The following is a 15,644-nucleotide window of genomic DNA, read 5'->3' on the forward strand; positions in this document are numbered from 1 at the left end:
TGCAATCTCTTCCCTAAGTATCATGAGAGAAAGCTAGTTGATGTGGCCAAAAGAAGTCTTAAGGAGTTCTTTCGCTATGTGGCAAGTAAAAGGAGGAATGACTATGGAAGGATGGATCGTGTCCTGAAATGTACAAATTGTCTTGTATTACACACACACACACACACACGTATGTAATCCTATGAGCTACTGTAGCAATGTGTCCCTCTGAACTTCTATTCTCTATCTACCACCACTTCCAAATCCCTAGCAATTTGATGGAGTACAATTCCATCAGTGTCGTACATAGCTTGTAATTTTTTTTTTTTATCTCAAAATGTATAGATTACACTTTCCACGTTTAACTGGTGTCTATTATCTTTTGCCCATACCATTCAGTCTATTTAAATCATTTTGCAAGATGTCTATATCAGCTTGATTAACTGTTATCATTCCCAGTTTTGCATCATCAGCAAACAACTGGTTATTTCCTTTCATATCATTACCTATATCATGCATATAAATTAAATAGTAGAGGTCCAAGGCAATGGTAATTGATGGGTTGAAGTTTGGAGGACATATTGCTTAGGTAGCCAAAGTAGCTCATAGGATTACTTGGTTATTGAAGAATACTCTAACAAGCAAAGAAGTTATCATTCCTCTTTAAAAGCCCTAGATTTGTCCATATCTGGAGTACTGTGGTCTGACTCAGGTCTGATCACCTGGGTTTCTTGGGGATGAGAAAGTAATAGAGAGGATCCAGAGGCATTCCACAGACTACTATGGAATGCCTCTGGATCCTCTATGATTCTATCGCTGAATGCTCCCTATGATGATGGATTTTGGGTTGCAAAAGTTGGTTGATAGGCAGAAAAGAGTGGATATGATGGAAACGTTTCCATTATTAAAAGAGTTTTATAAAATTGATGTAGAAGAAATATTTCACTGCTTGCCTAAAGGGGAAACAGAACAAGAGGACATCTCTGGACATTGAGTAAATGTGTGATTAGCAATTCATTCACCACTCTTCATTTAGCACATGCTGAATGAATGGAATGAGTTGCCATTCCATTCATTGTTAGTGCTTTGTGTGTTAATGGGCTCAAGGAGAAGTATAATAGATATTACGTGGATAATTTAGCATTCCACACTGAGTCTTCAGACTTCATGGATGTATTGTATAATAATAATATCTTCTATCATGCAGTATTTTTCATCTTTCCAATCATTATTGCCAGCCGAAACAGCCAATTGTTTGAATTTATCTTTTTGCATCTCGATGGCTTCACAAATATTTTTTGCTTAAGGGAAACAATGAATGGAATGAGTTGCCATTCCATTCATTGTTAGTGCTTTGTGTGTTAATGGGCTCAAGGAGAAGTATAATAGATATTACGTGGATAATTTAGCATTCCACACTGAGTCTTCAGACTTCATGGATGTATTGTATAATAATAATATCTTCTATCATGCAGTATTTTTCATCTTTCCAATCATTATTGCCAGCCGAAACAGCCAATTGTTTGAATTTATCTTTTTGCATCTCGATGGCTTCACAAATATTTTTTGCTTAAGGGAAACAAAAGGTTGGTATTCTCTCATTAAGTACGGTTCTTATCACAGAATCACTATAATTTTTTTTTCCCCTTACCCTTTCCCTCTTTTATTCATACATTTTTGTTTCTTACCTTGCACCTCTTGCTTTTTTTTTTTTTTTTTTATCAGCTATACTAGTCTTCTGATGCTTCTGCAATCTTTCAGTGTCATACTCTGCCTTCTGAAGTACTCCACATGAGTGTACTATTTCTATCTTGTGGTGTTTTCTATTCTTTTGGCTTTTCACCATTGCACTTTTTAACATTAATACCATCAGAAATATTGTATGGACTTGTGTCAATATTTTCTACTCCACTAGATTGTGTTTTGCTTTGCATTTATTACAGTCACATTTTCCTTTGACAAATCTTTCAATTTTTGCAATGAATACATCTTTCATGTCCACTTAACAAAACCTCGCATATTCGACTTATCTAAAAGTCACATTATCCTACTATGAATTGGTGCCATATCATAATATCTAATTTAATACAGGCATGCAAGTTTTTCCTAAATCTAAATAACTGTCTCTCAGACACAATATAAAAACAAAAAGAACTACAATAAATTAAGAAAACTACAGTAATTTAATGTTAATTAAAATTTAAAAAAAAAATACTTTCAACAGCATTCCAAACTCGTATCCTTGAGCCTTCTTCCAAATTTCCATATGGAAATAGCAAAATGGCATATTACTACATACTTGGATTAGAGATAACTAGTAGAGTTTAGGTTTATTAATTCGTTGAGTGGAAAGTAATTCTTGATAAAATATTATTTTTATTTTTTTTAATATTTTTTTTTTTCCAAGTGTGAGCAAACAAAAGGTTACATATGAAATATCCTTGTAACTAAGCTACTTGTATACAGGTATTAGGACAACTTGATGTTGATGTCAGCTGTTCTGTATACCTCTGTAAGTAGCTTAATCATGAAGATATGCTGAAATACCAGACTGTGGTGGCCTGAAGATCACTTACATCATGTTTTAGACTTTCCAGGCTTAGTTGGACACTGCAAATCATGCATTCTGTTTCAGCCATTCCGAGAAGAATTTTTGGTCATAAAGTTTAGATTAACTGAAAATGAAATTAGAGTGCACTTTAATTTTTTTTTTCCCTCCCTAAATATAATACATAATATACTGAACTTTTTCTGTGAAAATCGAATATTTCATTAAAAAAAAATTCTCATTTTATTTGACTAATATCAGTAAATTTCAATGATCAATACTGTAGTTAAATTACATTTAACTATAGTATTGATCAGTGAATATAAATGAGCATGATTTTGTTTATATTTTCAAATTTCACATGATAAACTATTATAAAAAAAACTTTACTAGATAGATGTTGTTTATTATTTTAACGGTATAATAGAACACAGAAACTAAGTAAATAATTAATTTATTAACTTGATGCTGATATTTCGCTGGTATTATAACCAGCATCTTCAGAGCACAAAAACACTGTTTGTCACAATACACGAGACTAAAACAACATGGTGTATAACAAAATTGTAGTAGCAACACAAAGACTAGAGTCCTGATTTTGGCGCCCTCTATCTGAAAAAAAAAAAAAAAAAAAAAAAAAAAAACGCTATCATATATTGCTAGAGTCCTAGAAAAGTGCTAGTTTTTCCTTAATATGACTGTCTCCCAGATCTTCGGCAAGTTAATACAGCCATATTTGTTGAGATTTGGGGTGTGTTTTAGGGCTTCTGTCGCCTCTAAGAACAATCTCTCTGATTTATATGGGTTTCTGTGTAGTACTTTTGTGTTTTTCCAGTTGATCCTGTGTGCAGGGGTATCCAGAGCATGGTCTGCTAGGCCCGACTTCCCATAATGATATTTCCGGACGTATCGTTTATGTTCGCTGATGCGGATATTCACAGTTCTTCCTGTTTGACCGTAGTAGGCTTGATTGCATGAGCAGGGTACTTGGTAGACTCCTGGATGCTGTCCTTGGGTGAGCGGATGAGGGTGGCTAATTTGCTACATGGTCTGAATGTAGTGCGTAGTTTATGTTTAATGAGAATTCTTGAGATCTTTTCGGATGTGCCTTTTATGTAAGGGATGGTGACTGTTTTGTTGTAGTTCTCTGTGGTGGATGGTGGGAGGGGTTTCTTAGGAGTGTTTAGTATTTTGTTTATTTTTTGTGGATTGTAGCCGTTGGCCAAGAAGGTGTGGCGTAAGTAAGTCAGTTCAGCAGTAAGAGCCTTGTCATTTGAACAGATTGCTCTCGCTCTATGGGTTAGCGTTTTTAATATGCCATATTGTTGAGAAGGATGATGGTGTGATTGTTTGTGTAAGTATCTGCCTGTATGTGTGGGTTTTCTGAAAACTGAAAATGATAAGGAACCATCTGGGAGACGTGTGATGAGTGTATCCAGGAAGGGCAGACAGTTGTTGGCTTCCAGTTCCATAGTAAAGTGGATTTTTGGGTGTTGGCTATTTAAATGTGCTAAGAATGTTTTCAATGTCTCAGGGCCATGTGGCCAAATGGCAAGCACATCATCAACATAGCGTAGCCAAAGTGTTGGTTTGAGAGTGGCTGTATTGATTGCTTATTTTTCCAGGTGTTCTATGTAAAAGTTGGCTAGGGGGGAGAAAGGGGGGAGCCCATGGCTGTCCCATCAATTTGTTTGTATATTTTCCCTTTCCATGTGAAATATCCTGCATGTATTGTGAATTTGAATAGTTCAAATATATCAGGGGGGAAGTGTGACTTCAGTAGATTGAGGGTTTCTATTAGTGGTACATTTGTGAATAGTGAAGTGATGTCAAAGCTTACTATTAAGTCAGAGCTTTTTAGGGTGAGGTGTTGTAAGATGCTTTTTAGGTGTGCTGAATTTTTGATGGGACAGCCATGGGCTCCCCCCTTTCTCCCCCCCTAGCCAACTTTTACATAGAACACCTGGAAAAACAAGCAATCAATACAGCCACTCTCAAACCAACACTTTGGCTATGCTATGTTGATGATGTGCTTGCCATTTGGCCACATGGCCCTGAGACATTGAAAACATTCTTAGCACATTTAAATAGCCAACACCCAAAAATCCACTTTACTATGGAACTGGAAGCCAACAACTGTCTGCCCTTCCTGGATACACTCATCACACGTCTCCCAGATGGTTCCTTATCATTTTCAGTTTTCAGAAAACCCACACATACAGGCAGATACTTACACAAACAATCACACCATCATCCTTCTCAACAATATGGCATATTAAAAACGCTAACCCATAGAGCGAGAGCAATCTGTTCAAATGACAAGGCTCTTACTGCTGAACTGACTCACTTACGCCACACCTTCTTGGCCAATGGCTACAATCCACAAAAAATAAACAAAATACTAAACACTCCTAAGAAACCCCTCCCACCATCCACCACAGAGAACTACAACAAAACAGTCACCATCCCTTACATAAAAGGCACATCCGAAAAGATCTCAAGAATTCTCATTAAACATAAACTACGCACTACATTCAGACCATGTAGCAAATTAGCCACCCTCATCCGCTCACCCAAGGACAGCATTCCTCCTTTATCACATCCAGGAGTCTACCAAGTACCCTGCTCATGCAATCAAGCCTACTACGGTCAAACAGGAAGAACTGTGAATATCCGCATCAGCGAACATAAACGATACGTCCGGAAATATCATTATGGGAAGTCGGGCCTAGCAGACCATGCTCTGGATACCCCTGCACACAGGATCAACTGGAAAAACACAAAAGTACTACACAGAAACCCGTATAAATCAGAGAGATTGTTCTTAGAGGCGACAGAAGCCCTAAAACACACCCCAAATCTCAACAAATATGGCTGTATTAACTTGCCGAAGATCTGGGAGACAGTCATATTAAGGAAAAACTAGCACTTTTCTAGGACTCTAGCAATATATGATAGCGTTTTTTTTTTTTTTTTTTTCAGATAGAGGGCGCCAAAATCAGGACTCTAGTCTTTGTGTTGCTACTACAATTTTGTTAATGTACACCATGTTGTTTTAGTCTCGCGTATTGTGACAAACAGTGTTTTTGTGCTCTGAAGATGCTGGTTATAATACCAGCGAAATATCAGCATCAAGTTAATAAATTAATTATTTACTTAGTTTCTGTGTTCTATTATACCGTTAAAATAATAAACAACATGTTCGACGAACACATAAGTCTGTCCACACGTTTACTAGATAGAAGCAAATAACATGCTTCTAGAAATCTGAAGAACATGGTGGAACTGAAACTTTAATTTTACCATTAATTTTGTTTGTTAATTGCCATAATTTTCTTTTATCTCTGTATTACCTCCAGGTATAGAATGCAGGTTGTCACTTTATCATTATTAGTAGTCCTCCATGGAGTCAATGACTCATCATCCTCTATCACACACAGCTCATCATACCGTGACTTGAATGCATTCATTTTCTCCAACTCACTGCATTTCCAGGCAATGTATTCCAACACCCACAACTCTCGACACAAGAAAAACCTTCTCCTCACTCCCATGTTCACACACTCCTTATGCAGCTTCCAAGGATGCAAGGACGAACTCTTGTTCTTCCCATGTCTCCATCTACTCTATGAAAAATCTGATCCACATCAATCTAGTAATGTCTTGATCATGTCCCTCCCTCCCCTCCTCCTTTTATTCTAGACTCTGCAATTTGCATCCCCTCAATCTGCCTTCATACTCTACATTTCAGAGACTAGGAACCACCTTAGTCCATTGTCTCAGAACTCATTTGAACATCTTTTCATCCTTTTGAAAACCATATGCAGTCTAATTAAAGTCTTATACAGTATAATCATAACAACTTTACTCCTGCATGTTAATGTTCCCTGCATCGTTCCCATAATGTGCTGTGCTGTCTTCACAATTTTAGCAAAGTGTCACCAAAATTTCAGGTCCTTACCCACCAACACCCCAAAGATCTCTCATCTCTTCCACCTCCTTTAAGATATCCCCACCAATCCTATACTTTGCATCTCATCTATACCTCCCAAACTTTAAAACCTTACACTTTGCTACATTGAACTGGTAACCCCATTCATTTACTTATCCAGAAAGTATTCAAATCCCCTTGCAAGGCTATAACATCTCATCCATTGTACTCCCCAACTTTACATAATCTGAAAACAATTACGTCACTATTCAAGACCATCCAAATATTATTTGCATACAAATTAAACAGCATTGGACCCAATACAGACCCTTGGGGTACATTACAGTTGACATTCCTCCTCCTCTGTGATATCACTCCTCCATACACAACTTGTTGATATCTATCAGACAGCCAATCTCTAATTCAGTGTACTAATCTACTATCCAACCCCAACTGTTCCAGTTTAATGACTAACTTGTCATATGGCAATCTATCAAAGGCATTTGCAGAATCTAAATATATTACTGGATGCTTCCCCTTTTTTCAGTGCACCTGTCACTTTGCTATAGTAAGTAAGTCGATTGCTAAAACACAAACTTCCTTTAGCAGACCCATGCTGTCCATCAAAGAGAAGGTTGTCAGCAACCTAATTTTGAATCCTGGTTCTCACTAACCTCTCTAACAACCTTACCAAAACTCCTGACAAACAGATTGGTCTATAATCAAAGCATTAGTCTTATCACCTCCTTTATGAAGCAGAACAATATTGTTCTCTTTCAGCTCCTTTGGAATTTGGGCAAATCTAAGACTCAAAGAGGTAAGTTAAAGCTATTGTTAACTCCCTGGAACATTCTCTCAAGATACAGTGATATGACAAGTTTACTTAATTTCTCATATACCTCTTGCTCACTCACTATCAGTAGCTCTTCCTTGCTTTCCACTGCTCTCAATTTTTGCGTAATGCTACTTTCACAAATATCTTTGAGTTGCTCATTTAACATCTGTATTATATCCTCCTCAGTGGTTATCATTTTACCATTATCTTCAATCAGTATTATCCTTCTGTAATCATTCTTTCTTCTACTGGCCACTCATCGAGAAAAAAAAAAAAAAACTCCGTAGGATTCCTTTTGGCCTTATTAGCTAACTCTGCTGGTCATACTGCACTTTTGCTACCCTTACCAAGCAAGTTATCCCTCGTGCTTGCTCTTTGTACTCCTTGTGCAACTGACTGTTACCACCACTCATCTTATACTGCCTCCATAATGTCTTCTTCAACATTGCATGCTTCACTTCATTCATCCATCCATTTCACACCCACCTTATTTGACCTCTTGATCTTTGGAATGCATTCAGACATTGCCTCTGCCAGACAGTTCCTGAACAGGTCCCTTGCTCTAGCTTTATAATACTATAGAAATGAATTTGTAAATCAGGCATAATTCTTACTTAAACAACTTATTTTTGGTGACAATTTTACTGTTATAGCAATGATCTTGTTATTTATCAACAATATTAAAAAATGTTGGTTGCAATAATTCATTTGTTATGTTTCTCTACAAGTAAATTATCTATATGTATGTCTTTTTATTGTGACACGTTGTTGCTTGCAAGGATAAGTATCAAGAGCAGAAATGTAGGAGTGAATTTCTGCTTTGTGCTTTATGGAAATTCTTTTAATATTATTAGAACTGCATGCATTTCCAAAAGTTTTCAAAAAAATATTTCCATAAATCTGAGTGATGCTTTGCAAACTTTTCTCAACTTTTGCATCTACTTTTATTTTTTATACTTCTATTTATAGAGATGTGATTTCTACTAGCAATTTAAATTAAGTATGTTTCATGATATGTTTCATATGTTGAGATTGATTTTGCAGTATCTTTAAAGTGATGTAATTTTCAGGCAAACTGTTAAGTCGTTCACAGAAGGTGGCATACAATCTTCTCAACAAAATTGGTCAAAAAGGAGAATTTGGCATTAAACCTGGTGACAGAGTAAGATATTCTTATTATATATTCATGTTTATAGCATTCTGTATAAGTTACAAGTAGGCACAGTTGAAAAATATTTAATTCAGATAGATTAACCACAGGTATTTCAATTCAGATTCGCAGATCGTCATAAGTGTAATACAGTCAGAAATAAAAAAAATTAAACAATAAAGAAGGTCTTTGGAGAATGGAATCTCTTCTTATGTGCAGTCATGAAACACAGGTAAAAAACCAGTATTAATAAGATCATTTGAAGTGTACATGAGTGTGATTTAAAAAAAAAAAAAAATTGAAGTGTATGTGTGCACATAATAAAAACTTATATAATTAAATATATAGTTCTTAATAATTTCCCATATTTTTGGCATAGAGTGTCCATCATTAAGGTTGAGGGACAATGCTGAAGTACTTTGGAACTTTTTTTTTCAAGTGTGATGCTCATATTTATGGGAGCATCTATGTAATAGATGTTCTCATAAATTTAGCATCATTCCAAAGGATACTGTGATCATCTGTATTGTACTGTTCTCAGTGCCGTTAATGTGCTGAGTGCTCCAATTGTACTCAGTCCCTAGTTCCCTAGTTCTTGTGCTGACTCTGCCGACCAACTACTACTCCTTGCTGATCAGCTGCTTGTTCCTCTTTACTCTCGCTTTCCATTTATATATTTTCACTCCATTTTCCTGCCAAAACTTGTTCTCACCGTCTAGCTCTTATCAATTCCATCTCACTCATGCACTACTATGCTCGCACTTTCTATTTTTAACTCCATCTCCATGACAACAATTAGAGCAGTACATAAGCATTACATAATATTATACCTTTACATACAGAAATTAAATAAAAGGATATTTTTCAGTTCAAACAATATATAATTAAATATGATGAATACAAATTCTTCTACTATTAATATAGGAATAAATAAAATAATCTGAACGTTATTTTTATACAGAGTCCTTTCCATTATTAATACATATCCTAGATTAATTAATTAAATAAAAAAAAACTCAAAGGTAATTATATGAATAATAGTTTACAATAAGAGATTTACATTAAATAATATCTACAAAAGTAGCCTTTGATATGTTGGATTCTGAAGGGAGTATTAATAATTTTATTTTTTCTTCATTCAGAATCCAACAGAACCCTTGGAGTTGAGTAAACTCTTTAATTTTTTGAATGGTTTAAATATAGTATTAACATTGTATTATTCAATATATATATATATTTTCAGATATTCCTTTAATGTATGGAATGACTGTGGCCTTATTCTAATCTTTATTTTTGAGCATATTTTAATGGAGATTTCTGTTGATTGGCTAGGAAACAGGAAAATATTCTTTATAATTGTTTTGTTTTATTTGAAATTAATTTTTCAGAGCATGCTCATTAGAGCAAATTGTTAAGGCTTTTTTCTTGAGTGTGTTAATGATACCTAGTTTTTTGTGTTGGATTGAGGTAAAAAGTTTGTGTATATACTGGCCACATACAGTCTTTGTAGAGAACCTGGGGTGTATTCAGATTTTCATTTTCACAGATGAATTGTACATGTTTGTTCAGGCATTTCAGGAAAGTGGGATCAAGTAACAGATATATGTTGTCCACACATATGGATGAGATTTTGGATTTTATCTAGAGCTCATAGCTCATGACATTCATATAAAAGTTAGCTATGGGATGAGGTGGTGAAAAGACCCTGGTACTTTTCAGAGGAAAAAATGAAAAGTGCATAAACTAACCAAAATGAAATGCATAAGACAGATGCAAGATGTCATGCAGGAATTTGTTGTATTCAAGAAATGACCAATACATTAGAAGCAGTCTTTTATAGTCTGTTTTCTGGTCCATAATTATTAAATTTTCACCTTGTCTTAATATCTGTTTTTTAAATAAACCTTGATATCAGTTTATCTAATGAAATAAAAATTTTTCTTCCTTTTTCCCATAATATGGAATTTTACCTGTAAATCACAATGTCACTGTTAATCTTTTAATGTATAGAATGAGTACATAAAACACATTTTTAAGGTGTTGGTGTTTGAATAATATTTTTAAGTTATTCATGCATAGTTAATTGCTTTGGTTATTTGCTATACTTCAGACACATACTATAAACCTGAAAGGAGAAAAGTATGGTATGAAAAAAAAAGGGACATTGTTGAGGTGGCAAAAAAGAAGAGTAAATATCATGAGTCTATTGTCATGATGTGACAGGAGTGAACTGAGGAGGAGCGCTACAATTGCAAAAGAATTTGTAATTAGATTGTGTACGAGCAATAGTGTGTAGTTTCAATGTCAAATGGATTTGTACTTTCAAGATGGATTGTACCTGAATGGTTTTGGTGATAGGCATTTGGAGAAACTGTTATTCACTGAAAGAGTGGATTTAAATTGTAATGAAAACTAGATATGCCTGGGTGGTTGCATGAAAGTGTGGATGTGTGCATTAAATTAAGTGGTAGAAATTGTGCATATAATGACAAAGAGAGAGAGAATGTGGAATGTTGCTCTTTCTAATATCCTGTTTATATCATTTAACTGTAATGTTTTCAACATCTTTTCTGTTGTTGACAGTTTTGTCATATCTAGAAAAACTTTTCCAGATCTAGAAAACTCGGATCCATGTTATAAATTACTTTTTTGATTTCTCAACTTTCAGGAAATGGACATGAGAAATTTGTTATATAATTCCTAACTCTAAATATAAAATAAAAAATCAATTGGATCAAATATATATTATTGTTTTCCTAAGAAAGGACGTGTTGCCATAAGAAAGAAAAAAAACATTTTTTTCCCCAAGTTGTGTACTGATAAAGCTGAATGTTGTGTCTGTAGTCTTGAACAAAATTCATTTTGATTGAATGTGAAATTAATTTCCATGAAGTAGTTTTCTTTAAAATTGTTATGAATATTGTGAATGCAATCTAACTACTAATATATTTAATATCTTAATCTGAGACCACTGCTTTAATCCTAAAGCTCATACATTATGCTGTTCATACTGGTATTTTAAATAAGGATCTTACGATGTAGAATATATATTAATTAGAATGATTTAATTAATGCTTCTGATAGTTCAGCAAAGTGAAATTGCCACCATCAGGAAATGGTTTGATCAGTGAAAAAATGATATGTGCATGTATTTGATATGTAGTTTTAATATTTTTTTGGATTGGTAAGGACTATAGCTACTGGCTAAGGTGTTATGAATATCATAATTACATTTAATGGAATAAATACGGTACAGAGAAATGATTAACCAGCAGGATTTTTGTTCCAATATTTCTTCTCTGTCACAGAGACATCTTCAGGAATACAATATTAAAATTGTAGTAACACATACAAAAACATGACTCAACAAACACACGTAATAACCACAGTAATAAGTTTTAATAAGTACAGCAATACCTTGTATAGTCCGACTTCGATCAGTCCGGATTCACTATAGTCCGGTTTTAAATCCTAAAAAATTAGTGCACAAAATTATTTTTTTTATACATAAATGTTCGTTTTTTTTCCTTTTATACAGTCAAGTCTCGTTTTTGTACGATTTATTTTACAAAAAAGAGACTTTTTAAAGTTATGCGATAAGATATTTCAATTTTTTCGGGGGTTCTCTGTTGTATATGTATATACCTAAACTTGGCGAGAATGTAAACACGGCATTATGTTCAACGTCTTAATGTGTAAGCTATGTATAGTACGAGTAAGTAGTGGACATTTGTGAACTTTAATGTTGAATTTGTGATAATTAAATTTTTATCCCATTTAAGAAAACTACATAATGAGTGCAAAAAGAAAATGTGAAAGTGATTCTGTCACCAAGAAACGTAAATGGCTCACTTTAGAACAAAAGCTCGATATAATCAAGCTTTATGAAGAAGGTGCATCCTTTGCTAAAATAGACCATAAAAAAGTGGACCAGTCATCAGTTCGAAAACTTATCAAAAAAAAAAGATCAATACAAATCACAAGGTATGGCTATGGTTTCTTATTTATCAAAAATAGTGACTAAAACAATATGCACTCGAATGCTAAATATGGAGTGGCTATTATCCATATGGATCGAAGACTTAACTCAAAAGCGAGTTCCGCTTAGTCAAATGGAAATTCAAGCCAAAGCATTAAGACTTGAAGATTATTGATGATGTAGAAAATGAAGCTATGATGTAGCTAAATGATGTAAAATATGATGTAGCTAAACAAAAGTCATGGGAGGACTTTGGCAAGAATATAGAAAATAAATATCAAGAAGGTGGCAAAATATTCTGGAGGTTGTTGAAGAAGCTTAAGAATGGAGGAAAGAGTGTAAAAGGAATTAGAGATGATAAAGGTGACATGAAAACGGGAGAAAAAGATATCCTTGAAGTATGGAGTAATTACTTTGAAAAACTGCTAAATGAAACAAGCAGTGATGACAGCACAGTGGTAATAAAACACTGACCAGGCATGCAGTCAGGAATACATATCCATACTAGAAGTAGAAAAAGCCATCAAAGGCTTGAAATGTGGAAAGGCAGCAGGAGTAGATGATATTCGACCAGAAATGCTGAAGTAGTCTTACAGTGGCTGCACTGCATAGTTCAGAAAGCCTGGACAGAGGGACGAATTCCCGATGATTGGAGGAGAGCTCTCATAGTACCCATATATAAAAAGGGAAATAAAACTGCATGTGAGAATTACAGAGGTATTTCCATACTGAGTGTTCGTGGCAAGATCTATGCAAGTATACTTGAGAAACGGTTGAGAAGAATTGTGGAAGAAAAGCTTGGTGAAGAACAAGCTGGATTCAGGCCAAATAGAGGCTGTCAGGATCAGATCTTCACTTTATGACAAATAGTCGAGAAAGCATGGGAATATAACAAAGCTCTGTATTTAAGTTTTGTCGATCTGGAAAAGGCATATGACAAGGTGCCAAGAGAGAAGCTATTCAATACGCTTCAGTTATATGGTGTCAATGGGGCATTATATCAAGCAATACTTAGTCTTTATTTGAGTTGTAAGTCAGCAGTTAGAATTGAAGGAAGTACAGGAAGATGGTTTAATGTTAAATCTGGTGTGAGACAAGGATGTACATTATCCCCTCTGTTATTCATTATCTATATGGATCACATTATGAAGGAAAGTGGTATTAAACATGATATCAAAATTGGAGATGTTAATGTCAGCTCTTTGCTTTATGCGAATGATGTTATACTTCTAAATAAATCTGCTACAAGTCTGCAAGATTCTCTGACTAAATTGAATAGCTGTTGTAATAGATATGGTATGAAGGTCAGCAATAAAAAGACAAAGACAATGAAAATAGGCAAAATCATTGAAAATGTCAACTGTGTTGTGAATGGAGAACCTGTGGAACAAGTAAAACATTTCAGCTATTTAGGCACGATTTTTACTGAAGATGGTAAATTAAATATAGAAATAGACAACAGAATCAGCAAAGCTGGTATGGTGGGAAGTCAATTGAATAAATTCATATGGAATAAGAGAGAAATCAGTCGGAACACTAAATTAGCTGTGTACAAGACAGTGTTCAAACTAGTTTTAACTTATGGATCTGAGAGCTGGGTCAGAAGTAAAACACTTGACCAAAGACTAGAGACCACAGATATGAGAGTCCTGAGAAAGATTATAGGCATGAACAGATGGCATCAATGGCAATATCATATTAAAAACGAGGATATTAGGAAAGAACTTGACATTGTCAGCATCCAGGAATGCGTTAGCAGAGCTAATCTTAGGTGGTATGGTCACTTAAACAGAATGGGCGAGTTAAGATTAGCAAAACAAGTGTTCTCTGCCAGGTTGGCAGCAAAACGACCCAGAGGAAGACCAAGATATAGGTGGATTGATACGGTACAAAATGCTTTAGACGATAGAAATATAAGATCTGATAATGTTGGAGTCTTGACAAGTAACAGACTGATTTGGAGGAAAATTGTAGATAGGAAATTAATAATGATGTAATTTTTTTCATGTAGTACTATCATATCCTGTACACCCCTTGAGGGTACATGGCAGGAATTTGATGATGATGTAGAAAATGAAGGGGGAGGGAACTAGTGAAAATTTTATGGCAAGTCGTGGGTGGTTTTTTCGTTTTAATTTTTTGTTTTAAGCAACGAACTGGTATTCACAATGTTCGTATTATTGGTGAATCTGTCAGTGCAGATAAAGAGGCTGCTTTAAGATATCCGAAGAAATTGAGTGAAATCATACAAAAAGGTGACTACAAAGATGAACAAATATTTAACGTTGATGAAACGAGATTATTCTGGAAAAAGTTGCTGTCACGCACTTTTATAGCAGCCAATGAAAATCATGCCCTGGATATAAAATTTCAAAAGACCATCTCACAAATTAAAACTGATGCTTCCATGCAGAAAATCCTAGACTTCTTAAAAATGTACCAAAAAAATAATCTCCAGTGTTGTGGCATTCAAATAAGAAAGCATGGGTCACAAGAGTTTTATTTGAAGATTGGTTCACCAACTATTTTTGCCCTACAACAGAACGTTATTGCAGAGAAAAAGGATTAGATTTTAAGATTTTATTGATCTTAGATAATGCCCCCGGTCATCCGACTGGTCTTTGTGATTTAAATGAAACTGTACAAATAACTTTTCTTCAACCAAATACGATGCTGGTGATCCAACCAATGGATCACAGTGTCATTGCGACATTTAAGGCCTATTATTTGCGCCATGCTTTTTCACAAGCCATAAAAGCTAAAACAGGAGAAAATGCACCTACTTTAACGAAATTTTGGAAGAGCTACAACATCAGAAACATTATTGAAAATATAGGCAAAGCATGGTATGAATTAACGGCAAGCAATATGAAAGCAGTATGGAAACACATCATACCACATTGCCCAAATGATTTCATTGGTTTTGAAACTCATTTTGCTGAAGTCACTAATAACATAGTGGAAATTGGACAGCAACTTGGCTTCAAAGAGTTGGATTTGAATTGCAATGCTTCAGGAGATTGTATATTAAAACCATTACTCATTAATCGATTCCTAAGATCGGGGACAATGAAATGCATAGATTTTGGGATATGATACCGGTGCACTGGAAGGCAAATAAAAAAAGGTTGGGTTACAAAAGAAATTTTTAATGAATGACTTACTTGACTTATCTAGGAACCATCAGCCCGGGGGGACTTTTGGCCTCAAGCACCACGTGAC

General features: G+C 34.8%; 1 protein-coding gene across 1 annotated transcript in view; it reads left to right on the forward strand.

Annotated features, from left to right (window-relative positions):
* Positions 1–15,644, forward strand: part of LOC150108732 (disco-interacting protein 2-like) — a 936,780-nt gene that overhangs the window by 247,798 nt on the left and 673,338 nt on the right. The window contains exon 14 of the mRNA XM_090416186.1: positions 8,364–8,455. Within this exon, the coding sequence (XP_090272312.1) occupies positions 8,364–8,455 (92 nt within the window). The remainder of the gene's footprint in view (positions 1–8,363; positions 8,456–15,644) is intronic.

The sequence above is a fragment of the Typopeltis vanoorti genome, chromosome 3 (assembly GCF_054136105.1).
Source record: "Typopeltis vanoorti isolate ZY-2024b chromosome 3, IOZ_Tvanoo_1.0, whole genome shotgun sequence".
NCBI classification, from domain to species: Eukaryota; Metazoa; Arthropoda; class Arachnida; order Uropygi; family Thelyphonidae; genus Typopeltis; species Typopeltis vanoorti.